General features: G+C 36.1%; 3 protein-coding genes across 8 annotated transcripts in view; 2 read left to right on the forward strand and 1 right to left on the reverse strand.

Annotated features, from left to right (window-relative positions):
* LOC149926448 (uncharacterized) overlaps positions 1-15,426 on the forward strand; it is an 88,625-nt gene extending 73,199 nt beyond the window's left edge. The window contains exons 1-2 of one of the 5 annotated variants that reach the window (XM_090158921.1): positions 10,829-10,965; positions 11,426-15,424. In XM_090158921.1, the coding sequence (XP_090015047.1) occupies positions 10,900-10,965; positions 11,426-12,745 (1,386 nt within the window). In that variant the 5' untranslated portion in view covers positions 10,829-10,899 and the 3' untranslated portion in view covers positions 12,746-15,424. Of the gene's footprint in view, positions 1-10,828; positions 10,966-11,048; positions 11,297-11,425 lie in introns of those variants that run through there. The other 4 variants (XM_090158922.1, XM_090158924.1, XM_090158923.1 and 1 more) reach the window with 4 other exon arrangements.
* A 6,320-nt stretch (positions 15,427-21,746) lies between these two features.
* Sar1 (Secretion-associated Ras-related 1) lies at positions 21,747-25,038 on the reverse strand. Of its 2 annotated transcripts, none has more exons than XM_090158315.1 (6): positions 24,810-25,038; positions 24,134-24,296; positions 24,007-24,072; positions 23,839-23,942; positions 23,644-23,775; positions 21,747-22,029 (listed from the first exon to the last, which is right to left on the reverse strand). In XM_090158315.1, exons 2-6 carry the CDS (start codon positions 24,294-24,296, stop codon positions 21,916-21,918), a joined length of 579 nt encoding a protein of 192 aa, XP_090014441.1. In that variant the 5' UTR covers positions 24,810-25,038; the 3' UTR covers positions 21,747-21,915. The 2 variants fall into 2 exon arrangements, with proteins under 2 accessions (XP_090014441.1, XP_090014440.1); XM_090158314.1 differs by having other exon boundaries at positions 24,134-24,299.
* mRpS24 (mitochondrial ribosomal protein S24) lies at positions 25,018-25,855 on the forward strand. The gene is made up of 2 exons (XM_090158316.1): positions 25,018-25,457; positions 25,521-25,855. The coding sequence occupies exons 1-2, from the start codon at positions 25,241-25,243 to the stop codon at positions 25,808-25,810; spliced, it is 507 nt and encodes a 168-aa protein (XP_090014442.1). The 5' UTR covers positions 25,018-25,240; the 3' UTR covers positions 25,811-25,855.
* The last annotated feature ends 1,862 nt before the right edge of the window (positions 25,856-27,717 follow it).

The raw sequence follows: 27,717 nt of genomic DNA on the forward strand, positions 1-27,717 counted from the left end.
TCTCGCACTAGGCCTCTCGTAGTGATAGTTGAACAGAATTCTTGAGGCGCTTGAAAGCGGCTGATGCACCTCAGTAAGCCTTCCGATTTAGACCACACCTACCGTGTCAAAATATTGGGAAAAGTGAGTCCCCTAAAATTCTTGGTCCATGTTGCAACTGGGCACTCGGTGTCGCTAAGGCTAGGCGCCCACTGGCTCTCCGTTTCGTATCCGTCTTGCCTTCCACAAGCCATTGTCTCCGTTACGAAGCAAAGGCTTGTGGAAGGTAGGACGGAGACGTTACGAAGACCAGTGAGCGCCTGGCCTAACTCTCTATTTTCTATTGAATAAAAATAAGTTAAAATATTAAGAGCTAATGCCTACGTTATTGATTATCACAGGGTGACCATTCTTCCTTTATTTTATAATTTTTCCTATATTTCAATGCTTTCCTTTATTTTCCTATAATTTTACCATTTTTCCTATGTTTTCCTATATTTAGATATTATTTTGTATTTTGCCCGGTTTTTTCGAATTTCCAGCCTGCCTAGTTCGATTTTAGTAATAAAAATGTAAACTGCTTCTCCAAAGAACTGCACTGAACTGAATTAAGAATATCGTCGCCTGCTTATTGATCTGACTTCACTATATTAAAACTAATTTAAATTTTTCTTTATGCAAATTTTCCTATATTTTCCTATATTATCAAAGATAATACTCCTATATTTTCCTATATTATCAAAGATAATACTCCTATATTTTCCTATATTATCAAAGATAATACTCCTATATTTTCCTATATTATCAAAGATAATACTCCTATATTTTCCTATATTATCAAAGATAATACTCCTATATTTTCCTATAAATCGACTGTTGAATTTCCTATATTCCTATAATTTTTTTGGGGTTTTTTAGAGGTCACCCTGTTATCAACAGAAATTGAAGTAGATTTAAGTTTTGTTTTTAAAGAGTTACAAGGAACTTTCTTCGCCGGTTAAACTAAGCGTAAGTTTCTCGTCGGGGGATCAAATTAAAATAATAGTCTAGTTGGTATGTACGCCGCACAAGTCTTCCAAATTTGCGGCGTTTTTCATACATACACCCAAGTGACATAATTACCAAAAGTGTGACAATCCCTGAACTTTCGGATGCTAAAGCATAGAGGAATGAATGCTCGACTGAGATCGACCACATAAAAGACTATTTATTGTCGCCTTTCTGGATCTTTTTTTAGTTTTTAGTCTATGGTGTTATATCGTAGGTAGATGGCGATAGCATCTCCACAGAACGACGAAAAGTCACACTAACTTTGACCAGTGCTACTTAGTTCCTCCGTTCCTCACTACGAGGCGTTATTGGTTGGTTTTAACTTCCTTCCCTCCCCAAGGCATACTTTCCCTTCTCCCCTCCCAACTTGTATTTCGCTCGTAACATTCATTTAGAAATAGGTCCGATTGACACACTTTTGGTAATTATGTCACTTTTGATACACCGAAGTGGAAAAAGATTTTCGAAAAATGTGTCTGGCAGCACTTTACTCTGAAAATATGGCAGTCGGATAACGCCGCCGAAAATCCGTTTCGGCGTTCATCTGTTCATATCAACTAACACCATAAGCCTATAACCTCTAACGACGTAAGTTTGAAACGCGCATAGCGCCCTTTGTACCTCCACTGGACGGGCGAAAAAGAAGAAATCAGGCGATAGTATCGGCACCTGGTAGAGATAAATTGAAGCTTCTTCCTTCCCCCTTTCTCTCTCTTACCAAAGCAGCTGGCATCATGCATTGCGGGACGCGTTACGTTTCTCTTTTCCGCCACCGGGTGGATTTAGCGCTGTACTTTCGCCAGTCGTTTGCTTGAACCAACACTGCCTTTCGATTCAAACTTAGGGTTGATACGCTTATGCTAACACTAAGCTACGATAGGGGGCGATACTTGACGGGGTATTTTGGTTGTAATACGGAGAAGCACCTAAAGGGTTTCTTTGCTTTAAATCGGCGAAGAATATTCTTAGAAAATACCTATAATAATTATATATAATCGAAATCATAAGAAATAATAACATAAGTAACGTAATAACATGACATTTCCTATGGTTTTAATATTAATAATTAATATACTTACAACACTTAAATTCGTAAAATAAATTAGAAATATTGAATATTGAAAATTTCAAGAAACTGTCATAAAATCTCAATAATAAAAAACATGAAATCATCACGAAAATCATACTTTAAAATCTGGAAATTACGAAAAACCAGTACGCAAAATTGATAAATACCCCACTCCTCTGTTTAATAAAAAAGATAGTATTAAAATTTTTCGTAAAAAAAATTTCTTGTTCATAAAAATAAAGCCAATCAACAGCTGCACGCGACCAACGTCACGATAGCCCCTCCCATTTGTAAGACTAAGGGGACACACGATCCCATTTCTAGGAAAGTTCCCCTCGAAATTACATCAAAATTAGGCGAGATTAAAGATAATCGCTTTTGTACCTAGAGCCGTACTAGTTTCTCTCACTTTCAGTTAGATGTCGCTAGTGCCTCGTTGTCCCCATTTGTCTTTAGAATCGTCACGAATAGAAACTAGGATAACAACGTGAGACACGCAAAATACAGACTTAGAATATCGGGGCTAGACTGGAAAGCGAATCGATCAGTTGCGCGGGAAGAAGTGGGTTAGAAGCGATCGAGGCTCGTTCAAAATGCAGCCTCGAATATATCGACGAGACTTATTTAGATGGCGCTTTCATTGATCCGAAGTTAACTATTCAAGACATGAACGTCCCGGGGACAATCAAAGTGGGTCAAAGAAGAGAACGGCGTCCTCAATAAGCCATGAGTCACGCGAATCGTTCAAGGTTAACAAAAAAAAAGTGGTCAATACCTGCCAGGTACAAAGTATATAAACAAAGGCGATTTTTATTTCGCCGTCAGCGGCGCGAAAAGAATAAAAAGAATTTTGGAACACCTTAATGCGTTATTCATACGCAAACCCGAATGACATATTAATCTCGAGTTTACCGATGTTCGTGGCTTTAGGGACGAAAGTGCAAATATTAACAGAGCATAGCGAGAACAACGGTATGTATATTTATTTTACCGAGAAGTTTAGCGCGCTTCCCCTCTTAACAGAAAACCGTACATTCCAAAAATCGTCGTGGATATAAAATGTTCTTAAGGGGCCATTGTCTACTTTCGCGCTATTTCGAGCTGAACTCTTTTAATTTTGTATTTTAACTTATAAAATTAATATTTAAGTGTAGAACAGCCTCTTGTTTAGTGACTAAAATAATTTTTACAATTTTTAATTTAAAAGTAATTAAGTTATTACCTTAAAATTCGGACCCACGGAGCTAATCAAGTTGGACAAGCGCCCAAACTACCCTTTAGTTAGGATCTTATATCTCGTTAACTATTAATATTAGAATTATCAAAACTATTTTAAACACTAGAGGAAGGTTCAGCCTAATAAGAAAAATATAATTCAATTATGTAATTGTTAAAACAGAAACTTTCAGGTTGAACGAAAAAGAGGCTTTTACTGTATTCTTCCCCCTTAAAATATGTTTCTTCAGAGGTGTTTCTCCCCAATTTATTTAAAACTCGGGGGTTAAGTAGACCTTCGTGTATCTTGAAAGCTCCTAAAGGGAAAAGTTTCAATAGCCATTCGTTTTGCCATGGCAACCAAAAATGTTTTTCACAACTCAAATTTAAGCTTTCTCTCCGTAAAATAGCATGGTGAATTCACGGATTGTAAACCCTTACGATTTGACCGATATTTTATTGATTTTACACATTTTTATTGATTTTACCAAATTTTATTGATTTTACCGAATTATATCAATTTTACCAATTTTTTTTGATTTTACCGAATTTTATCAATTTTACCTAATTGTTTTGACAAAATTTTAATTTTTGGAAAATGTTACAATCCGTGATCTTCCCATGCTACTTTACGTAGAGAAAGTTTAAACTTGAGTTGTGAAAAACATTTTTGGTTTGCCATGGCAAAACCAATGGCCATTGAAACTTTTCCCTTTATTAGTTTTCAAGGTACATGGATGATGGAGGTCTACTTAACCCCCGAGTTTGAAAAAAATCGGGGAGAAACACCTCGGGATGTCTCCTTGTTAGATACATTAAAATTCTTAAAAAGCGTATCGCTTAAGCCTTAAATTGGGAATCAATATATTTTAGTCAATAATGGCCCCAACTCCCCGGGAATCAAAATCCCGGCTACGTCACTGAGCATAAACATAATCTCTCTACTTTAATGCCGGGTATCAATTCTTATCCGCAAATGGTGATATATTTGGCGGGGTGATTCGGACCATCGGCTCCCCTTAAAGGGAAACGGCCAAGCTTTTCCAAATATGGCCTTATTTCCGTATCAAAAGATCAACAAGACGTTCAATATACTAACACGTACCTTTTTTTGTCTTGAAAAAATAGTTTTTGGCCTAAAAAGTTGAAACGAAAAATAACGCCAGGTGTTTGGGTTTGACTTTTCTCCGCCATCTTAGGGGCTGCCGCCAGCGCCCCTAACCCCGTATGAGCGATTTGCGAACTATCCTAACTTTTAAAATCGCGCTTTTACATTGTTTTTCTGTCTCACCGATTTCTCACCAGGTGTCGCGGCGGACGCGCGCTTTTCGATTTCCCGAAATTTCTTTATTTTATTAAAAATTAACCACTCAATATTTTTTGATGCGGTTTTCGCCATAAATTTTAGTTTTTAATGGGCTATAGGGCTATCTAACTGGTTAAAGCTTGACCGTTCCCCTTTAAGCCTTGCTCGCGTTTAAAGATTTAAACTACATTTTCGCTGCAAAGACTAAATATAGCGCTCATTAGATTCACTAGTCCTAGGCGGTGTTAATTTCTTCTTTGCTTCGTGTCGAAAACAAGACGTTTCAAAAGTTTTACGTGGGCGGTATAGCGAGTTAGAGGCTTCTCTTATTATGGGCTTCTATTAAAATTTAATTTTAAATTTTCTATAAACGTATTTCATTTAAATTGGGGGTTTTGTTGACCCCTCAAACCCTCTATGAATGATTTATTTAGAGGGTTCCAGTATTTGTTTTGAGAGTCAATGACTCCCGGACTGCCTCTATCTTCAAGTTTGCTGCATGCTCACTCGACCGAAAATATGCCGGATTGGGCTGACAACCAACTTTACGTCACGATTTTTGCGTCGAGTGTGAAAACAACTTGGCGATACAAAGAATATCATTATCCAAAAACATTCAGTGTCATACTTATGTTATTATGTTACTTATGCTGTTACTTAAGTGGAGAGTAACGTACAATTGACACGATACCCAAAAAAAATTAGAGCCTCTAGCGTTAAAAATATGGAACTGAAAATGTTTTGATCACGTGCCGATTACATGGGTTTTTACACCCAATCCGTCAGGGATTTGTGTGTACTGAGCCCACGTACAGTGTAGCCGATGCCGCCGCTGCCGTATTCCGCATAACTTTTCAACATTAGTTGATTTTATAAAATAAAAATTGGTCGTGTCCAACTTGTTAAAATGTTGCTCTTACGTCACAAGACCCAGCTTTATTAGAATATTCTTCGCACGAGCGATTTGCACGCGCGCTTGTAAAAGTTATATTTCTCTGGCGACTGCAGCGCGTGCTCGTAGGCTTGTAAAAGTAAGAGACTGTGACGTAAGAGCCACATTTAAACAAGAAGGTCACGTTACTTTATAGAAAGAACTATTCGGTCTAGAATATGTCAATCGAAAGCATATGGCTTGCCCTCGGTAGCCCGTTATAAATGTTTGGAATCGGAGAAAAACAAGTTAATCAAAACCAGGTAACTCGAAAAATTCGGTTTGTCTAAAAATTAAAGGGCAACGCAAGTGACCATGCAGGGGGGGTAAATTATCTTATAGATAAAAAGAACGACTGCGCATGCGCTATCTGCCATAGCCTTTCCCTCTGTAAAAAAAGCAGAACCATATTTGCCGAATTTATTTTGTATAAATGCGCCTCTCGCGGTTTTGACGCAAAATCCATGCATTCTTTAGTCGCGAAAATGGCCGAGGAAAGTGAAGTCTCCGTGCTTACCGACAAGGCGACAAATCGGATCCTAAACTTCTACAAAATAAATGTAATAAAAAAAGATAAATATTCTGTCGGGGTATAATGATAGGGAAATTGTTAAGGGAGACGGGATATAGGAGTGTGTGTGGTGTTGCTTTTTCTTAATCCAATGTGAGGCTAGCGGCAGAGATTTACCGCGTCCAAGGCCTAATGTTTCAACTTCCATTATTAAAAATATTCAATTCACAAATAATTTTATTCCAAAACATTGTTAAATCGAAAATATCAAAGTCCAACTCTCGGAAACTAACCCGGTTCTTTTCTCCATAATAAATAAATTAAGCTAGGCCTAAATTCCTGGGTTCGTTGATTGCGAGCTAACTCAGCGAAGAAAATCGAAAAATTCGCGAATGAGAGCGAAATTGCGCCACGTGGCTACACCAAGGAGAATAAGGCTTTCGCGCTGTATAAAATCATCCTTGGAAAACCTACTTACGGCTTGTTGAAGAAAACATAGTTCCCCCCCTGCATGACCACTTGCGTTGCCCTTTAATTTAAATGAACGTGTTCGCGTTTCGCTAGCTCATTTCCAAAACCAGGTAACTCGAAAAATTCGGTTTGTCTAAAAAATTAATTTAAATGGGCTCAGTACACACAAATCCCTGACGGATTGGGTGTAAAAACAAACCCATGTATGAAAATTGCCAAAGGGAAAAGTTGCAATGGGCTTTAGTTTTCCCATGGCAACCGAAAATGTTTTTAATCTCTCAAAACAAAAATTCTCCATTTAAAAAAGCATGGGATTTTCTCGGTTTCACATTGTACTTAATTACTTAAAAAAATTATATTTTCAAAACTTAACCGAAAAGATAAATTTGACCTATTTTGGGTAAAATTTATCAATTTTGATTAAATTTTAACAAAATTTGGGTAACCGAGAAAATGCTATGCTTTTTAAATGGAGAGGTCAAAACATTTTAGGTTGCCATAGGAAAACAAAAGTCCATTGCAACTTTTCCCTTTGCAAATTTTCATACTACCATAAGGTCTACTTAACCCCCGAGTTTCAACAAAATCGGTGATAACCACCTCGGGTAAGCCCAGCCTAACTTTCTCGCACGTATACTGTCGCCTAAGCCCCCACTAATTAAGATGCTAGTACTGATCGTTGAACAGAATTCTTGAGGCGCTTCAAAGGGGCTGATTTACCACGCCTACCTTTTCAATATATCGGGAACCGTGAGTCCCCTTAGATTCTTGGTTCATGGTCTTGACAAAGTATTAAATTATAAAATAAAAAATAAAAGCAAATATTTTTTTAAAGAGGTATTTAAAAATAAACGGAATTGAATCAGAAGTCAGCTCCGGGTTGGCGCGCTGGTGTTTAGGGACGAGCTACGTCAACGTAGTAGTACACAAAACTGGCTTGCACGTAATGAGGGCTTTCACCCGGAGGTGAACGATAACGAGTCTTCAAGTCTGTGTACGCCACGAAGTTAATTAAATTAACTTCAGTAGACGAACACACGCGAATAATTAATTACCAGGTGTTTCTGGGAATAACCGAAGACATCCATTGAAGTGAAGAAAAGAGGCAATTTTGACCCCAAGGGATCATCATCGGGGGGGGGCGAAATAAGATCTTGATAGCCCCCCGCGCAGGGCCCTCCTGAGAATCGGGACATTAAAGAGGAAAGCCGGCGTATACTAAAGCTAAATCCCCCACGAAATAAAAATGGCTTGTGCAAAAGCGAACGTGCTACTTGCGCGGGAAAAGAGCCCCGTTGTCATGGTAACCGGTGACGGGAAATCCCATTAATAAAGGGGAAGGGGGGAGAGCGGAGATTACGACGGCTCTGGGAGCAATGATTACGCCCAATATATTTGCTCGCGGCGTATAGAAACTAAGCGCGCATGTATCGCGATGGTGTGCGAAATGCAATGAGAATGGAAGACGACACCAGAGGGCGACACTTCCGGGGAAAAAACCTATTTATTGAAAAGCGTCTTTATTGTTATTAGTTCCAACGAAAAGAGAGTTTCATTGTTCCGCACTAACGCGTTTATTTTTGGAAATAAATAAGGATTTATTTTTCCGATAACTTACTGTCCACCTGTTCGATTATCACGAATAATTTGTTGCGCATATCGATTATATATTTTTATTAACCGTATTCGAGGGGTTTTTCGATTAACTCGTAAGTCGTAACCCGATTTTTTTAGATCGATCGATTAACTATGGCTGTGCGATTAGGGGTTTTAGGCGATCGAGTCGGTTATCGAGTATCAATTTTTTTTAATCGAGTATTCGAGTCGAGTTATATCGAAGTCGACTCGAGTAATCGAGTACTGGATTAAGGGGAAACTTATTCGAGTCGAGTAGCTAAAAAAAACCTCAAGAGTAATATTTTTAACGAGTCGGGTTATCGAGTACTTGATTAGGAGCGGTTTTTATTCAAGTAATTATGAAATAAAATTTAAAAGGAGTATAAAGTAACTTTCAATGCTGAAAATATTCCTTTAATTTAAATGAACCACAGTTTCCGCAACTTTGTAGGTACCGTTTATTGCCCCCCAAAAAGTGGTAAAAACCATTCTTTAAACTTTGAAGCAACGAGGATAGAAAATATAAATACTCGACGAGTTTAGAGAGCAGCTTATTCGAGTAATCGGGTACCCGAATATGTAGTTTTTGGTACTTGGTAATTGACGAGTATTCTCTAATTACTTATTCGAGGTCGAGTTCAAGTACTCGACCTTAAAAAAGGCCGAGTACTCTATGATGTAGAGTAGGCCAAGTTCCTATTAGTGAAATAAATAAATAAATAAATAAATGTTCGAGTATTCGCGCAGCCCTATAATTAACCCATAATCGATCACGAACAAAATTAACTCAATTTTTTACGGTACTAATTTTTAATCGACATTTTCCCCGATTTTAATCGATAAATTTAATCCGTCGCTTATCCGATTTCAATTTTAACATTTTCATTTTTATCGATTATTTCGACCTTCAAATAGATCATTCTCTTCTCATTATCGATTTTTCATCGTAATCGATCCTACCATTAATAGATAATTTATTCAGTGTTTTTGGAAATCAATAATTAATTCGCTTAAATTATTCGATCGCTTAAACCGGGTTTTTTTTCCTTGCAAGACGTGGCCAACAAAAACACTTTTAAATAAGAAAGAAAAATGAAAAACTTGCGGCAAAGTTTGAATATGTAAATTTTGTTTGAAGAGGTGGAAGTTGAAAGGGAAGGTCTTCCAGACGAAAATGAACTTTTCTCCCATTTCCTTAGTGTATAAAAATCCCTCGATAATCCGTGAGCATATTTCAAAGGGGAAACGCGATAATCTAGAGTTCCATAAAGATATAAAACATCCTAAGTAAAAAGGAAGCCTACGGAAAAGGTGTAGAATTTAGAGAGGAAGGATTTATAGCCTAGTTCCCACTTGGCGAAAAAAGCAGTTTTCGCGCTGTAAATTGACGCGCACGAATAAAATTGGCGAAAATTTTCAAATTCGCTGGCGTCTTAGCGAAATAAAATTTCAGCCAATCAGAGAAGGTTTCTGACGGCACAGCTTTTATAAAATTTGCTATTTTTCTTCTCAATCTTATTTCTCACTAGATTTAGTAATACACCGTATTGTTCTGGACTTATTCGAAAGAACTTACGAAGCAAATAAAATTAAAATTTCTTAATCTGTCAAACATTGTTTATTTAAAATTACTCACTTGAAAAATTCCTCATTTCACGAATACGGTTATTGAAATAGCCCTGTTTTTTAGAAATATATCTCTAATCGAAAAACGTCTTTGATTTTTGTAGAAAAAAGTATCATATATTGTATAAACCAATAAGATATTAAGTAAAATTAAATTTATTTTGTTGAAATTCTAGCGATATTAGGCTTAGCGTTTTTAAATATTCGTGCCAAATGAGAACTTACCCCCTAGCGATTAAAAAATCGCGTTGTTTTTCGCTACGCTTTCTTTCCAGTACCACGACCTCATCATTATCAGTCACCGACTCGTCCGAATCTGAATAATATGCTAGCATAACTAACCGGTAATGTAAAATGTATATGTTTTGTTTATAAAAAAAACCATAACTGCTTGATTATGTAAAATAAAAAATATGCCCCTGATAAGTCAAACTGCCTTAATTGCGGTTTATAACTGCTTTTTTAAAATCTGCTTACTTCATTTATTTTTAAAGATAAATAACTACTGCTTTTTTAATTTAATTTTTTCCTCAATTTAATTGTCGTTTTAATTATTTTTACTGACCCATTAAAGGGGAACGGTCAAGCTTTAACCAGTTAGATAGCCCTAAAATTTATGGCGAAAACCGCATCAAAAAATTTAAGAGTGGTTAATTTTTAATAAAATAAAGAAATTTCGGGACATCTTTTGAGAAGTCGGTGAGACAGAAAAACAACGTAAAAGCGCGCGCTGCTGAAGACGCAAAAAATTTGTTTCGCACGCGCGGTGCGTTCCAGTTATAAGAGACTTAAGCCTAAATTGCGCGATTTTAAAAGTTAGGATAGTTCGCAAATCGCTCATACGGGGTTAGGGGCGCTGGCGGCAGCCCCTAAGATGGCGGTGAAAATTCAAACCCAAACACCCGGCGTTATTTTTCGTTTCAACTTTTTGGGCTAAAAGCTATTTTTTTTCAAGACAAAAAAGGGTACGTGTTAGTATATTGAACGTCTTGTTAATCTTTTGATACGGAAATAAGGCCATATTTGGAAAAGCTTGGCCGTTCCCCTTTAATTCGTCGAAATATTTCGTCAAGTGGGAACTAGGCTATAGAAAGGGATGTAGAGCAAAGAGTTTGAAGGGATCGATGGACTATAGAGAGTATGGAAGAGACAGAGTTGGAATAGGAGAGAGAGAGAGGGAGAATATGGTGGTGTGTTTCTATTTCCTCCTTTCGCTCAATGTAGTCCCTGGGCTCCTATCCTGACGCGGGGAAAAAGGAGCCTGCCAATAGCAATTCTTTCATTTCCGAATCGGAGGCAACTGGGTATATAACGGATCTCGTGTTGCGGACAGATAGAGAAAAATAGCGTGTCTATTTTCGCGTTTCCTTCAGGGATAAAGATGGAACTGGCACTGTTTGCAGTGTAGTGTAGACGTTATATGCTACAGTTTGTACAGGGATTTTTGGACATTTCTCGTAAGGTGTATTTTAGTTGATTTACAGTCACGCGATATCATTAGTCTTCGTCGAGATAAGTAGGGTTAGATTGCGACGACACTGGATAAATATGGTTTTTTATTTCGAAAGAGATTGAGTATAAGATTCGTTATTAGGAAATATTAGTAAATCTTCGACAAAGGTTGAAACTGACGTTGCCTTTCCTTTCCAGGTAGAACTTAAGTCCATTCTTCGGCGAACACGCGGCAGAGGAGTGAAAGCGGTCATGACGACGGACCAGAAGAGAGTGTGCCGAATCGGGGAGTTGCCAGCGCGTTTCACGTCGCACGACGGTTCCAGAGTCAACAATCCCAGGCGAGCCATGGCGCTGGTAACGACCGAAGAAAAGTCCTCCGCAACTACCACCACCACGACGACGACGACCACCACGTCGAACGCTCCGAAGAGAGGTCCGGGGAAACTGTTGCGTCGGGAAACCACGAGTCGCCTCTTGGACTTGAGCAACCCGCCAACGTCTTCCAACATCCTGAGGGCCACGACCAGTGAACCGGGAGGCTCTTCGTTACTCGGTAAGAGCTCGCAATCCAAATCGACCAAGACGCCGTGGAAATCTTCCAAGTTCTTCAGTCGTACCATGACCTCCGCCGACCTCCTCAAGGGTATCAAGAAGCTATCCATACCCGGCGGCGAAGACGCGCCGGCACCCGCGTCCGAAAGCGCCAAGTCCGAAGCCAAGGCGACCTTCAAGGCGAGACTCAGTTCCTTGAGAAGAAAGAGTTCTTCGGGAAACGCTCTGATCGGCAACCTGGCCACTGTCTCCGCCGGAACCAATCCGAAAGAGGTGCTCATCAAAGTGGACAGAGAACCGGACAAAAGGCGCGAATCTTTGGCGGAATTCCAGGGCAGTTTGACGCCGCCCAGAAAGAAGAGCGAAGACGAGGGGATCGTCTGCAAACGAGAAGACTTGATTTCGTTGATCAACAAGGTGGCTTCCAAACAAAAATCGGTGCAAGTATCGCCCAAATCGAGGCGGACGCCGCTCAGGGTGACGCGCTCGGCTTCCTTCGAGCCCAAAAAAGGCGTCGACAGCGACTCGGCCGACTCCAACAGCAGCAGCCAAGATACTTCGAGAAGATCTTCCTTGGAGAAGAACTTCGAGCTGAAGGACCACGCTACCCTCAGTCTGTCGAAAGCGAACAGTCCCACCAACAGGAGTCCCTTGTCCAAAACCAGCCCCGTTCGGATAGAGGAACTCCCCAGCCAAGAGGACATCGCCAACGTCGAGGAGGAAAACAAATTCGTCGAAATTAAGAAGAGTCTCTTGGAAGAAACTGTGTCCTTGAGTTCTACGGACACGACTGAAGAGAAGAGTACTGACGACGAGCGACCCCACGAAGCTGCCAAAGTCCAATGGGACGACGGTACTGACGTCAACGCCATGTTGCTAGGTGGGGCCATAGAGGCCTTCCTAAAGGGCATGGGTGGGCCCACCGTTACTACCGAGAAAAGGGTGTCGTTCAAGAAAAACTAAACCGGGGAACGGACGCTTGTACAGAAATTGAGCCCATCGTATTAAAGCCACAAAGACGTCACTAAAATTAAAGTTTACAGAAACAATGTTTTCGTTGAAAATGTATGGTCTTCAGTGTTACTCCTTTCCGATTCGCACTGTTATGTGAAATACACTCAAATGTTACCAAATAAGTTTCTCCAAAAACGGAATGATACATATCAAAGTAGATAATGTTGAATTTTGTTAAACGTTTTACGTTATCAAGTTTAATTATACGGAGAGTTTAAATGTATTAGTTCTGTTTAGAGTAGGGCGGAGTTTTATACAACTGCGCTGGTTCCGTGCTAATTAAAAAGCTAAGCTTGTACAGTTTTTGTCAGCAATATGACGGTAACGGATAAAAGTCTACGGCGTTTACTCTCATTTAAGTCTTACGTTAAAGCGCGAGATGAAAAACTAACGAGGGGTGCTATAAATATTACGAAACCAGATGGTTAAGATTGAATAACTTACGTTACCATTATGTATATAGAAAGTATTATAAGTTAAATGTTGATATAAGTAACGATCTCGTTAATTTGATTTTAGTTTTAAGTAACTCATATGTGATACGAATTATTTTAGTAGATCTCAGCCTTAGTAGAGGACTCAAAGAAGAAATGTAAACCGAGCTGTTATACCCATAACCCTTTTAAATAAGCGCTTCAATAAAAAAATCCGGTTGGTCGGTAACCAGATTCGTCCGGCTAGCCAAAGAAGCCAACTACAATCCATATTCGAGTCAAAATAAGTCAAATAGGTTCGAAATTCATTTTGCCCTTAATACGGCTGGTTTAATTTTTCAAAAGGGCAACGGCGTTGACTGAAAAAATTTCGGTTAGGCCTAACGCAATTTTTTGTCGACGCAAAAATCTTGGTTAGGCCTAAGGTAATTTTTTTGTGTGGATGCAAAATTATCGATTAGTTCTAACCACGGCCAACTTTGATCACGCGCTGCTCGCGCTACTACGGCCAACACATTCATCGAAATTCCGCGAGCAAGGATTTTCCCCCTATAAACTGTACTATAATGTGTAGGAGTTCAGCGCCACGCTCGGTGGTTATATTGTCTTCAATGTAAAAACTATACTAAAAATAATTATTCGCTAGGGGCGCTGACGTCATACACATCTTTTGCTCATAGGTTAACACAGAAACGTCAACGAATGAGATGGCCGCTGTAGCGCGAGAGATGCGCGAGAAATCAAAGTTGGCCGTGTTCTAACCAAACGCGTTTGAACGTTTTCGATTAAGGGGGTGTACAGTTTGAATATTGAATATGGCGACCCCTTAAACGTTATAAAAATAAGAAAAATAATTTATAATATATTTTACTTTTCATCCGGTGACTAATTACAATATACTTTTAAATTACACTGAAAATATTTTATTTGGCAATTTTTTCTTCAAATACTGTAGTTGTGATGGATGAGTTTTGATTTATGCAGAAAAGAAACAGTAACTAAAGCCATACGTAACATAATCACTCATAAGTATGCCTCTGTATAACATTTCCATAGAAAAATTTCAATGAGACCTTGTTTCACACGGAACGTACAATAAGCGGACCCAAAAATGCAAAAAATATAATAATCCTTGCGCTATTGAACAGGTTACCATGGAAACGAAATCACGTGATCGCAAGCTTAACTATAGATTGTTAAAGTTAGAAGCGCCCGAGAAATTCTGTGAGTTTTCAAAAACCGCTTCACTAACTTCCGTTTCCCTTCTAAAAAGTTGATGATGCATTTGGAAGTGACGGAATTTACGTCATATCCCGTGAACAAGGTTTCATTAAAGAAATTCTTTTATGGTATACTTATGATAAATTGTATTACATATGCTAAAACTTATACACTTAAGTATAGCTAACAATCGACATGATTATAAAGTAGAGCACACGAAGAACTTTTTTATCGTTTAGACATATTAGAAAATATTACAACAAAAGCTGTCTAAATGTACATTTGGCTGGTAAATCTTCTTTAAATAACGTTCAAAATTATAATTTACATTTGAAACCAATTTGGCGACCCTTTCAAATTTGAAGAGGGGTACATTGTACCCAACCGTTCCTACGCCACTGGACCTAACACAAGCTTGCTATGTATTACTTTCTAGAGAATAGCCAAATGTATTTTATTGAAGCGCTTATAGTTCTTTGGAACCCGACCTAAAAACGTATTATTTTACCGATAATGTTAAACATGTAAATATATACAGTTAATGTACTTGTTATGTTGTAACAATATAGTGAAAACGAACTCAAGTTAACCGCAGTTCATTCTACAATTTCTTCGCGCTGTGATACCAATAGTTAAAATAGGTTCTCCAATAGAATACAAAGTATACTGGCGCAAAATGAAAAGTGTAACACGACCCCCGTAATTTCGAGGTTAAGCTCGAGCTAGAAAACTCGTAGGGAGAACGTGTAGGATTGTAGTCGTTGAATTATTTCGCGCAGACTGTTTTCCTACACGTTCTCCTTACTAGTTATCTAGCTCCGGCTTAACCTGTATAATATTTGAATCCCTTAACTAGTTTAGTTTTAAGGTACATTTATCGAAATTTTTGTGAAGTCGCGCAATATTTATATATAAAAAAAATGTTTTATAAATGTTGAAAACATCGATAGGTTATTTTAAATGATATTATAAAAGAAATTATAACGCGGACTGGTATTGGTTAAAATTTAATATGTACCATAGAATAATATAGGTTGAAATCTGTAATTATAATAAAGGACATTTCAATTTTTGGCGTTTTTCATTTCGTTGGTTACACCACAAGTATATAAGAAACCTCTTACGAGATAAGTATGTATCTAGGCCATTTCCGCTAAACAGCGGATGTGTACACCGTATCACGGCTCAAAGTTTAACGCGCGTACTACTTTTCCTAACCAGGTAAAAGGTTAAAATAACATTGCGTAGAAATATGTAATAAAATAAGTCTATAATATTGTTCCATAAGTTGGTCACTTTGGGGAATATTTTACTGAGAGCTACTAACGAAGTGACGTCATCACAAGAAGAAAATCTCCCCCTAGCGAGGCTCTGTCAAAGGCTACATGTGACGCGGGAGCAAGTGGACGCAGAACCGCGACGAAGCCCGTAATGCAGTCTTTCTTGTGAATAGCTCTCAGTAAAACTTTTGCATTTAAATAATAGGGAGTGTCACCCTTAGGTAACTATTTTATAAACTTATGGTACTAACAAGGAGAGTACCCGAGGTGTTTGTTGCCGATTTAGTTCAAAGTCGGCCGTAATGTAGACCTATATGAGATATGAAATTTCCCAAAAGGAGACGTTGCACTACCCATTCGATTTGCCATGGCAACCGAAAATGTTTTTGACCACTTACAACCAAAATAAGATTTTTTCCTTATTTTACCCAAAATTTTTTACAAATTTACCCTAAAAATGTTTCAATTAACCCAAAATTGATGAAATTTACACATTTCGTGATTTTCAAAATTTTCGTAGCTAGGACCCTGTGAAACCGAGAAAATCCCATGCTTTTTTAAATGGAGATTTTATTGTTTTAAGTGATCAAAAACATTTTCGGTTGCCATAGCAAATCGAATGGGAAATTTCATATTTCATATAGGTCTACTACGCCCGACTTTGAACAAAATCGGCAATAAACACCTCGGGTACTCTCCTTGTAAGTAATAAATCATTTTCACGATACAATAGTTTAAGAAACTCCCCTTATGAGGAATTTCCAAAAAGCGATTAGAAAAATCATAAAGCATATACCTGTATAAATGATTAGTTGATAACTTAACTGATTTCAGCCATTAAAAAAATTATCGTACATTATCGTACGCGTGAGCTGAATTATCGAAAAATGCGTAGTATATAGTACGCCATTGAAAAAATCGTACATCCTAAAAATTATCTCGAAATTATCGACGTATACGATAATTATCATACGTCTGACAACGCTGTTTAGAATTTCAGATAGCTCCTCCCTTTCTGACACGTGACTAGGGCATACTTCCTCGCGTCATAAAACAAGTGATTATGCAGCCTTATCCTTAACGTCTTCAAAAGTATCATGTTTATTTCATGCCCTAACAATTGCGCCATTTCCGCTCCCCGCACCCTCGATAGGGTTCGAGCTTAGGAAATGTAGCGCCATCTGCCTTAATATCCGTCAACTAAATATGTTAAGAAATAGCAGACGACTTTTAAATTTCTAGGTTTTTCGGTTGAACTTTCAGCGGTTGCGCAGAAAGAATTTTGAACGAGCAGACAGCTTACATATATTCAATTCAAAACTCGGTCGGTAGGCGGCAGTACTTATGACCAAAATTTAAACTACGCACGAAGCCTATAGCACAAGTCAATATTGCAACACGGTAAGTGGATACTTTTCGCTTGTTCTGGAACCAAAGGAGTACACCTTTTACACTCAATAGGCGCTTCAATAAAAAATCTTCAAGGAAATTGCCAAGAAGTAATATTTCCGAGAGCTAGGACCTGCAAGTCACTGTTAATATAGTGCTTGCTGAAATAATGAAAACTTTTCACCTGTACGGTATGCAACAAGTATTCTTTTTTAACCAGGTAGCTTTTTTTTTTGACATATTAAGGCTTAGCAAAAACACGACGTTCTGTTTACAGGTGAAAAGTTTACATTATTTCAACAAGCACTAAATAAACCATAACTTGCAGGTCCTGGCTCTCGGAAATATTACTTCTTGGCGATTACCTTGAAGATATTTTATTTATTCGCTTGTTCTGGTGGAGATAATTATTTTACACCGTTAACTATTCGTCAAGGTCAGAGTACTGGGGCTACACTTTTTACTAATCCTCAACAGCAGGAGTTAAAGAGAGTAAACTGATAAAATCGTCTGCTTATCCAGAACTCATCTGGTAAAATGGCTCCAAGCAGCCATTTTGGGAAAACTTTAATTTACACCTACTCGAACTATTCGCCACCGTAAAATCGAAGTAAAGTGACGTCATATGGTTACTCTTCTTACCCTAATCCGAAATCCCCGAAACAGCGTAAAGTATCCACCTTATATCGTACACTACTCCATTCAATTGTAACAGAGCATCAAGCAAAACGTTGCCACTAGTACCATAAGTAACATAATATCTCTAAGTATGACCTTAGGAAATTTTTTTACTACACTATTTCTTCACAGTGACGCCAAATTTTTTACTTAATAGCGTTATATCAAAAGTGACATGCTAAAGGTTTAATGAATGCTCGACTCGAGATCGACCACATAAAAGACGATTTATTGCCGCCTTTCTGGATTATTTTTTAGTCTATTGTATTATATCGTAGGTAGATGGCGATAGCATCTCCACAAAAAAAATACACTAACTTTGACCAGTGCTACTTAGTTCCTCCGTTCCTCACTACAAGGCGTTATTTGTTGGTTTTAACTTCCTACCCTCCCCAAGGCATACTTTCCCTTCTCCCCTCCCAACTTGTATTTCGCTCGTAACATTCATTGACACACTTTTGGAAATTATGTCACTTTTGGTTATATTCCGGGAATGTGGTGCGCGATTTTGAATACCGCTATTTTTAGGCTTAATGTGACGATTTTTTTTGGAACACTATATGATTGGCTGAACTCTTGACTTCTTTTCGATAACCAACAGAAAAATTCAAATCACAAAGAGGGTTAAGCTTCAAGGCTACAGAGTTGTTAGTCATTTTACTGATTTATCTTTGGTGAAGAAAGGATTTAGTAAGCAAAAATGTATGAGCAAGGCTACAAGTGTCATACTTAGAGGTATTATGTTACTTATGCTAGTACCCAAAACCTCCACACCAAAGTGACTACGGAAAATTTCGATAGCTTCAAATCGATACATTTAGATGTAAAACTAAAAAATTCAACAGACATAAATAAAAATAAATCTCCTGCAACCTTCAAGGCATAGAAATGGCAAACATTTCTATTTTGTCAACTAGAACGACCAAGGATGCATTTTTTAATGCTTAGGGAGAATCATGATTAATGAATTAATGGCTTTAGAAGTCGCTTGATGATTTAGGCCTAAGGTGGTGCCTTGGACAGATGGAAGACGTCAGTTATAGGGAACCAATGATATACCGGGCTGATTTGAATTTTTTAGGGCGAAGAAATTTTCTTTCGAGCGTGAGGGCGATTTAGAACAACGCTAAATATCGTCAAATTTCGTATCTTGCTCGTGCTGGGTGTGGCTTGTATTCGTTGCCGTGGTAACGCGTATTGGTCGGCCATGACATTAAGACGCTCATGGCGGTCACGTGACTATTTCGTAGGATCGTGTGGCGTTTTGCTTCGTGATCTGCGACGTGAAATTAATTTAGTGGCGGCCGTTTCAAGACGTGGCTTAGTTATGACGTATGCCTACGACGCTACGAGCAAGCACCCATGCCGGGACTAGTGGCGTAGTCCCGTAATTCCCAGCGTATGGGAGGCAGAAAATGTGACTGGCCATGTGAGGACGACCACCAATCCCCCAAGGGTGGTTGTCTTACTTCCGCCACGGGTGTCCCTATCCCCAAGTATTCCCCCGTTGGAGTGGCCTTTACAAAATCTCACCCCTGATAAATCAGATGGAAGAGTAATGCTTCCCTGTCTCGACGTGATGGGTTTTGAACCCTTTGTTGAGCAAAACCGAACTCAAGAACTGATAAAAAAATAAAAATAAATTCTTGGAAAGAAGGAGCACCTGAAGGACATTCCAAGTCGCGTGCAATTCCGGAAGGCGCTTTCCTCGTTCATGGACCTGTACGAGTAATGCTTCCCTGTCTCGACGTGATCCCTTTGTTGAGCAAAACCGAACTCAAGAACTATAAACATTGCAATTCCGTAATAGTTTATTGCCTAAATACGTAAATCGAACATTAATTCAATAAATATCTTCAATATAGATAATACAACATTAGGACGACGTGGTTTCGATCCAGTCCGAACTTAGCGAAATATGTCATTGGGTTCATTTTGCCTTCTAGGTCGTTACTTTTAATATTCGTAATGGTTGGATATTTGACCTTATGTTTAAGCTGTAATTGGCCGATAAGTACTTGTAATAACTTACTAATATCAAATATTAACTAAATTCAAATTAAAATAAATTAATTTTGATAATAAATTGGAACATTATTTTATCAAAAAGGTGGAAGTTATTTATTAATAAACTTGGTAAAAAAGGTTCTAAGGTTCATTATGAAAAATGTTAAGCAGTGCCAAATCTTATTTAGAATGCTTTGAGAGAACTGCCAAGTTATCTTTTTTTTTTATTCGATTGTAACGTGTGGGACAATACAGTCCTCTCGTCCATCTGATTAATCAGGGCGAGATATGTGTAACGGCCACGCCAACGGGGGGGGATACGTGGGGACAGGGGTGGGGACACCCGTGGCGGAAGTATTCTGACCACCCGTTGGGGGATTGGTGGTCGTCCTCACACGGCCATCCACAAACTCTGCCTCCCGGACGCCTGGGATTACAGGAGTGAGCCACTACTCCCGGCTGCCAAGTTATCTTGACGACCCATTTGAAGAGTGTTAGCCTAGACATGTAATTTCTTTAACTTCTCTATTAAATTTCGTGATTACTTCATTATGTTTCCAAAGGCACACATTTTGTCCTTGGCATTTCTAACGTTCATCGTTTATAAACTGCCGACCTTCAAAGGAAAAAAACATTGGCCAAGAAATAGTGAAAATGATGCTTATTTTATTTTTGAAAGGGATAAACATCCCAAATTTATATACTTTTTACAAGTAATTTAAAAAAAAAGGACAAATTACACCAAAAAGCGCTTTTTAAATATTTTACAAACTTTGCAAATAAATATTAAGGTTATTCGAAATTCAAATTTATAATAAAACAAATTTGGAAGGCTTTTTAGTTATACAGAAAAAAAATAAACGGGAGAGAAGAATTTGTGGCTACTTGAGCAGGCAGAAGGCGAAAAATAACCAAAACTAACGAAGATATTATTTACCTGCAGCCACAAACACGCTATTTATATATTTTCCATTTTCTTGTGATGACTTAACATTCGTACATTACCTAGCACCCACGATGATCAATATGATAAAACGTATTTGCAAAAGGTTTTACCTGGTATGCGACATTAGAATTTGCGTGCTGGAGGGATCAAACTTTGACCTACTTGAAATTAAATTCCGTGGAACAGTGAACTTAACATTTACAATGTAGAATGTGTGGATTTCATTATTGGGTCGAAATTAATTTTGGGCTCATTAATTAAAAAGAAATTGACTTTTAATAAAATATTTGGTGATTAATAATAATTTAATTTAAAAATTATTCTGAGCAATATTGTTTTTTAAATACAGAAAGGCTTCCATATTTGCATAGTTAGTTATAAAAAAAAACTAATGTTAGCGAGTACATTAAGAGTAAAATAGTCGTTAAAATTAGAAATTGGAAATAGCATTATGGCACTGTATACTAAAAACCAGGCTACAAATGCAAATTTCAACACAATAATGAACCAAGAACACTCTTTTTCACATAAAGGGCTTTTTTGTTACAGAATAATAAACTAATAAAAAAAAGTTAATCTATCTCGATTATCACAATCAAGAATGTTTTTTTTAAACATACCAATTCCACACAGAGTTTGAAGAATTTGATAAATTATATAATTAAAATCCATCAAAAGCTTCCCGAAACATTTACAACGTTGTTTTCGAGGGGGGTTATTCAATTCTTACACTATTTCTTTTAATAAAATTAAAAATGAGGGTACAAACAGGCAAAGGTGTCATTATTTTTTTTCTTATACTTAGGCCTATAAATTTTACTTTTTTTCCATCAAAACTTAAATGCTTCAATTTTTAATACCGGTATTATTATTTTTAACAAATTTGAGAGATTTTATTAAATTAAAATTAAAGAAATAGAGGTAGTTCCCAGATTTGTGGAAAGTACTATATGAAAAAATCTCTACCTCGGTTAACGCAACAATTTAACCATATATAAACTAATAATCCCTTTTTATTTCTTTAAATAAATTCACAAATAATTTTTTTAGGCTTTTTTATAAAAGGAAAAAAAAGTGAAGTCTAAGGTGGTGGTAAAATAAAACGGTTGAAACTCAGACTTCCACATTTCATATTTAATATATTTATTAAAGTCAACTTTTTATTTAGATGTACTGCGCTAGCCATCGGAAGCCTTCCCCGTATCCTTGTCTTTTCAACACACTGCACATAAAGAGCTCCAATGGACGACCAGGAAGTTCGGAACGAGGCACTTTGTTCTGTTGTTTTTTTTATAAATATTTTTAAGTGCACAATAAAAACACGGTTATGTTAAAAACATTGTTTGGCCAATGTATAATTTTTGCTACTTTTTAAAGCTACAATTTTCAATATCAAAGCAGGAAGGAAAAGCAAGGTAATAGACTAAACACACTACCCACAGTTTTGTAGAGGAAAGGTTTAAATTTAGGCTATGCGAGTAATCAAACATCATCGCTTACTCTGCATTTTTTGAGGTTGAGCACTCGAACTTTACCTCAAATAAATAATTGGAAAATACTAGACGATTATCGAGTACCAAAAAATTGCATAGTCGGGTACTCGATAACACAACTCGTTAAAAATATTACTCTAGGTTTTATTTCGAATTACTTGACTCTAATAAGAGAAAATTTCCCTTTAATCAAGAACTCTATTACTCGACTCGGCTTCATTATTACTCTACTCTAATACTCAATGAAAAAAATTTCGTACTCAATACCAAACTAGATTGCCTAACACCACTACTCGCACAGCCCTAGTGTAAATATGAGGATGAGATTTCTCAAGATCAAATTGATAAACAAATAAAGACTGAAATACTTTGAAAAATTCCTATAACTCAAGGAAAAAACAGTACTAATGCAATAGTTTAAATAGCCACAGAATCATTTAAAAAAATTCATGATGAATTTCAGGTAGCTGACAATAGTAGGGATGCACCGATATATCGGCCAATTTTTCTAATATCAGTATCGACCAATATCGGCTTGACTTAAGCCGATATTGGTCGATACTGATATTAGAAAAATACTTTCAGAAAAACCATTTAAAAATAAGAAAATTGTCAATTAACTAACTAATGATAGTATTTTATTCGATTGGCCCCACCTTTGACACCATACTTCAGAAGCTAGATCATACCTTTTTTTAGACAGGGGGTTACGAGTTTAAACATATCAAAAACAACTATATTCGATTTGTGATAGAAAATACGCATCACGTAAAATGAAAAGAAACATATTTGGATATTATCTTTCAAACTTTTTTTCGTGAAAAATTAGAATAAAATGGTATGAGAGTGTACTGAACCGTCATTTACAATGATTTTATACACCACTATTATGATAGATAACTTTGTTAATATCGGCCGATATATCCCCCCACGAATAGCCAATATATTGGCTGTACATTAATTTTCCCTTCTCAAAACACATTAATTTATTATGTAGCAGGACCCTCAAAACTAACGATTCTGCGGCCTTTTAACTGCATTAAAAGCCATTAACAGAAGTAAGAGTACGAAAACATTTACTAAACACAAGATACTTTTTTGTATGCAGCAGTTGAAGAAATTTACATTTTGTAAAAATACTAGTACTAATTTTATAGCGGAGCTTTTTTTGCTACATTTACCATGTACAAAAATACAACAAAACATCTACCATACACTGACAACTACTGAGACAAACAGCTGCCCCGATGAAAGTTTACATATCCTATGGTTTTTCTAACAACTATTGTAAACAATTTTCTTTAGAAAATTATTGTTATACGGCATATGTACAGTATTAGAAGCTTTCATATCTTCAAACATTTATCTATATATCTATTGTTGAAAATGTAAAACATACCTTTCCCGTTGTTTGGCCAAATAATCCAAAGTAAGCTCTCAGCTCATCTTCGCTAGCTGCTCCGGGACGATCAATTTTGTTGCCCAAAACTAAAACTGGACAATTCGATAACTGTTCATCAGTCAGTAGACTCTGGAAAAGGATATGAAATTTAGATACTAAGTAAAGTGGTGTAAATGAAAAACCAATACTTACATCTAACTCCGCTTTTGACTCTGGAAATCTTTCTCTATCGCAAGCGTCAATAAGAAACACAATAGCGTCCACAGCAGGAAAATAGTCTTTCCAAACTCTACGTGCTACAAGGGAAAAAACACAATATGAGGTAAAGGTTAAATTTTAGTAAGGAATTAAACCAAGTACCTTGATGATGACCTCCAAGGTCAAATGTTGTAAATCGCATATTACCTATAGATAATTCTTCCGAAGCTAAAAACAAGAGATTACAATATAATATCACCTGTACTATAGTTCAAATTTAAGATCTTACTGGGATGTAATGTTGGGACATGCTGTGCCATTCTGTCATCTTTAAGCATATGAAGTAACGTAGTTTTACCAGCATTATCTAACCCTAAAAATAGTAACTTTCCACTTTTTTTCCATAGTCCAAAAAGGTTTAAAAACCCAGTCATCCAATCTACGAGAAACATCTTCTGGAAAGGGGGAAAAAGGAATTACTACCAAACTCTGTAAGAGAGGCGTAAAAAGCTGACAATAAAGCTCTTAAAAATGTCCTTTAACCAATGTTTTATCTTATCAAAAATCTTTAACATTTAATTTATCATTACATGAAGGTCTAACATTGGGTGCAAACAGTAGTTTTTATTTCCGAAATGAGGAAATAATGAAAATATCTCAAGAGTGGATTAACTTCATTCTCCAACCAATTAATTTGTTGAATTTTAAAGATAATTTTAAAATGATTAAATTATAAGAGCAGGCAAGGCCCGGTAGGTAAACGCGTATTAAGTTAAAAACATAAGTTAGACGCGAACGCTAACTTTGTAGACCAAGGCTTAATGATTTCAAGGGTGTTCCGAATTCACAATGACCAAATATACTTCAAACGCAACAAAATAAAGCTAAGAGATATATTTATAAAGCTACCGCCACGCTTCATCTAAACTATAAAAATAAATATACAAAAATATTAACTATCTCACCACAATTTATAGGTGCTTTTACAAGGAAAAACCATAAACTACAAAAGCGCGATACGCGAAAAACACACACACTGATCGGAATGACGTAAAAATGACGTTCAATTTAATAACGCCGCTCCTCCACGTCCCGTTATTTTTGTTGTTGCACTTCCTTCCCCGTCAGCCGTAACGAAGTAATAAGATATACTCTTATGTAATTTTTAACTAAGTTAACTAATATTAAAACGCGACAATGAATTAATTATTATATATGACAAAAATATCGAAAGAATAAAAAAAATATATATTACTATCAGAAACGATTTGCGTTTCCCACTTGGGGGACTGCTTACTTAATCAAGAGTTCAAGGTTCAGAAGAATACGTGCCTGATTTCTATTTTAAAAAAATTCCTTGTTATAATTAAAATTTATGCGTGTTTATTGACAAAACATGGCTTTTAGCCTGTTTAAATTATGCAAACCATTAAACACGCACAATTTAGTATGGAGTTATACATCACGAGGGATTCACTTGTCTGAAACATGCTTCAAAGTCACTTCTGGAAGGTACAAAGTTACCTTCAAACAAAACAAACCCCTGACATACGAGCAAGCAAATCCTCCACATTTTATTGGCGTTAGAAAATCGTGGAATTCTTGGAACACAAGTACTTTATGAATTATTTTTAATCTCAATAATGCAATAAACAACTTTCATATAAATGTTGTAGGCAACTTATTCGAATCAACGAGGCAGAGCGAAACTACGGTAGAAGACTTTTTCATTAGAAAATTCATTTTTGGAACATGGCATCGCTTGTTTCTATCAGAAGTTATAATAAAACGCAGACATAATGTAATTTATATAGGTGGGTTGGTAACCCAAAGTATATTGCCCAGAAAAATGTATTTCTTAATCGGTTATTCAGAAGAACTATTAAGTAACTTCTTAAAATGCCCTGTAAAATTTGAAATTCAGTCTGTTGCTGATAAAAAAGATGTAATATTTAAATACATTTAAGAATTGTGTGTTTGCTGGAAAGAATAACCGCAAGGCTTGATTAGAAATAAAAAATTGTTTTATTCAGAATCACCCATTGTTTTATTACTTTCTACTTTCTTGAATATAATTAAGGACAAATAACAATATAGCCAAGACATATGCCGAGGAGCTAATCACTCCCAAAAAATCTGTAATTGGATTAATATTCTAAGCTTTTTGTAAAAAAATTATATTTTTAAAAATATTATAAAATTTGAATTTTTTTTATTTTTATTAAAATTGATCAAAAAGGTTAAAATGGCTAAAAATTAAATATTAAATGAAGAAAATGAACAAAAAAAATTTATAAAATAATAGGTTAAACCCGATCAATTTTGATTATATTTTTATCAACTGGATCAAAATTTATAAAAAATTTATTAAATTTGAATAATTAATATTGGGCAAAAATATTTATGAGTTAAATATATTTGATCAAATCATAATGAACTTTGATAAATTTGATCAAAAGGTAAAATATATTCAAAATGTTATATAATGAGAAATAGGAAATGGATAAAAAGAGCTATAATAATAATAAAAAATTATCAAGGTTTATTTAAAACTTTGTTTTTCAAAAATGATAAAATCGACCATATTTTAACCTATTTTATAAAAAAAAATTAAAATCAAATTGTTTTTAAATAAAATAAGATGTTTGTTCGACAATTATATCATTTTCTCTAATATTTTAGATTTTTTCTAATTATTAACCATTTTAACCTTTTTGATCAATTTTAATAAAAAAAATTAAATTTTTCAAATTTTATAATTTTTTTTATTTACAAAAGTTAAGAATATCTAGCCAATTACAGGCATTTTTATTCATTTTCTCTTATATTTTTTTCATTTTAACTCATTCTGAAAACTCATTTTGATCACATTGGTCAAAATATGTCAAGATTTTATCAAATATATTAGATTTATCCATTTTTACCCGATTTAAAAAAATAATCATAAGTTAATCTATTTTTATCAAATTTAATAAATTAAATTTTGATCAAAATTGATCAATTTTGAATTTTTTTTCCTAAATTTGATCAAATATACCAAATTGCATTTGAAATTGATGAAATTTAATTTTCAAGGTATTTTTAACGTTTTGAAATTTTAAATTATTTTCATTTTTTAAAACGTTTCACAGAGGGGAAAGCAGATTCCCATGTTATTTTCAATAGAAAAATTTCCAAATCATGTTCTCAAAAATGTTTTCGGTTGCCATGGCAAAACGAAAGCCCGTAAAAACTTTCAAAGATTCTTTCAAATTAAAAAGTCTACACTCAAGTTATCTCATTGATCAAATGTTCACTTGGAAGTTAAACTACTTTTCTAATTTTCATATTCTATAAAAATTCCTTAAAGTTTCTTTCCCCCACCCCCCTGACAGCTATCAGAATAGAGTAATGGCAGTGCTACTTTACCCCACTAGTAGCAGAGGCATGGAAGAAGTAGCATTTTCTGCTTGTTTTAAAAGTTCTACAGATTCACTCGAATGGCAAAATCCAACCACTTCTCCGTTATTGGGTCTATAAATCAGGTCTTCTTTGATTTTCATCTCGTCGACAATGAGAGAGAAATATTTTTGATGTTCATTTTCTTCACAGATTGCAGGGTAAAACCACTTTCACAAGAAAATTCCGAAGCGTATTTCCAGAGGGTTCTTCGTGCGGGTAGAGGCAGAACTTCACGTAAAGTTTCATAAGCTGATGGAGATTTTGCTCGGAGATAAAGACACCATCTAATAATGCCACGGTGCCACTGTTTAGGTCTTTTATTTTTGTTCTTGAGTAATTTTAATTGTTCATGGTATAAGAGACGTAAAAAGTTTTCTTTTGCGCAAAATGTATCCTCATTTACAGAGTCAGCAAAAAGAAAGGGTGCTACAT

Source organism: Leiobunum rupestre, chromosome 9, assembly GCF_980474605.1.
Source record: "Leiobunum rupestre chromosome 9, qqLeiRupe1.1.hap1, whole genome shotgun sequence".
Classification (NCBI taxonomy): Eukaryota; Metazoa; Arthropoda; class Arachnida; order Opiliones; family Sclerosomatidae; genus Leiobunum; species Leiobunum rupestre.

Bases quoted from the DNA above. Each gene is read 5' to 3' on its own strand.
- mRpS24 (XM_090158316.1), top strand. From the start codon at position 25,241: ATGGCTTTTAGCCTGTTTAAATTATGCAAACCATTAAACACGCACAAT. The intron at 25,458-25,520 runs GTACTTTATGAA...TAAATGTTGTAG, and splicing joins GTGGAATTCTTGGAACACAA to GCAACTTATTCGAATCAACG.
- Sar1 (XM_090158315.1), bottom strand. From the start codon at position 24,296: ATGTTTCTCGTAGATTGGATGACTGGGTTTTTAAACCTTTTTGGACTA. The intron at 24,073-24,133 runs GTAAGATCTTAA...TCTTGTTTTTAG, and splicing joins TGTCCCAACATTACATCCCA to CTTCGGAAGAATTATCTATA. The intron at 22,030-23,643 runs GTATGTTTTACA...AAAAAACAACAG, and splicing joins TTGGCCAAACAACGGGAAAG to AACAAAGTGCCTCGTTCCGA.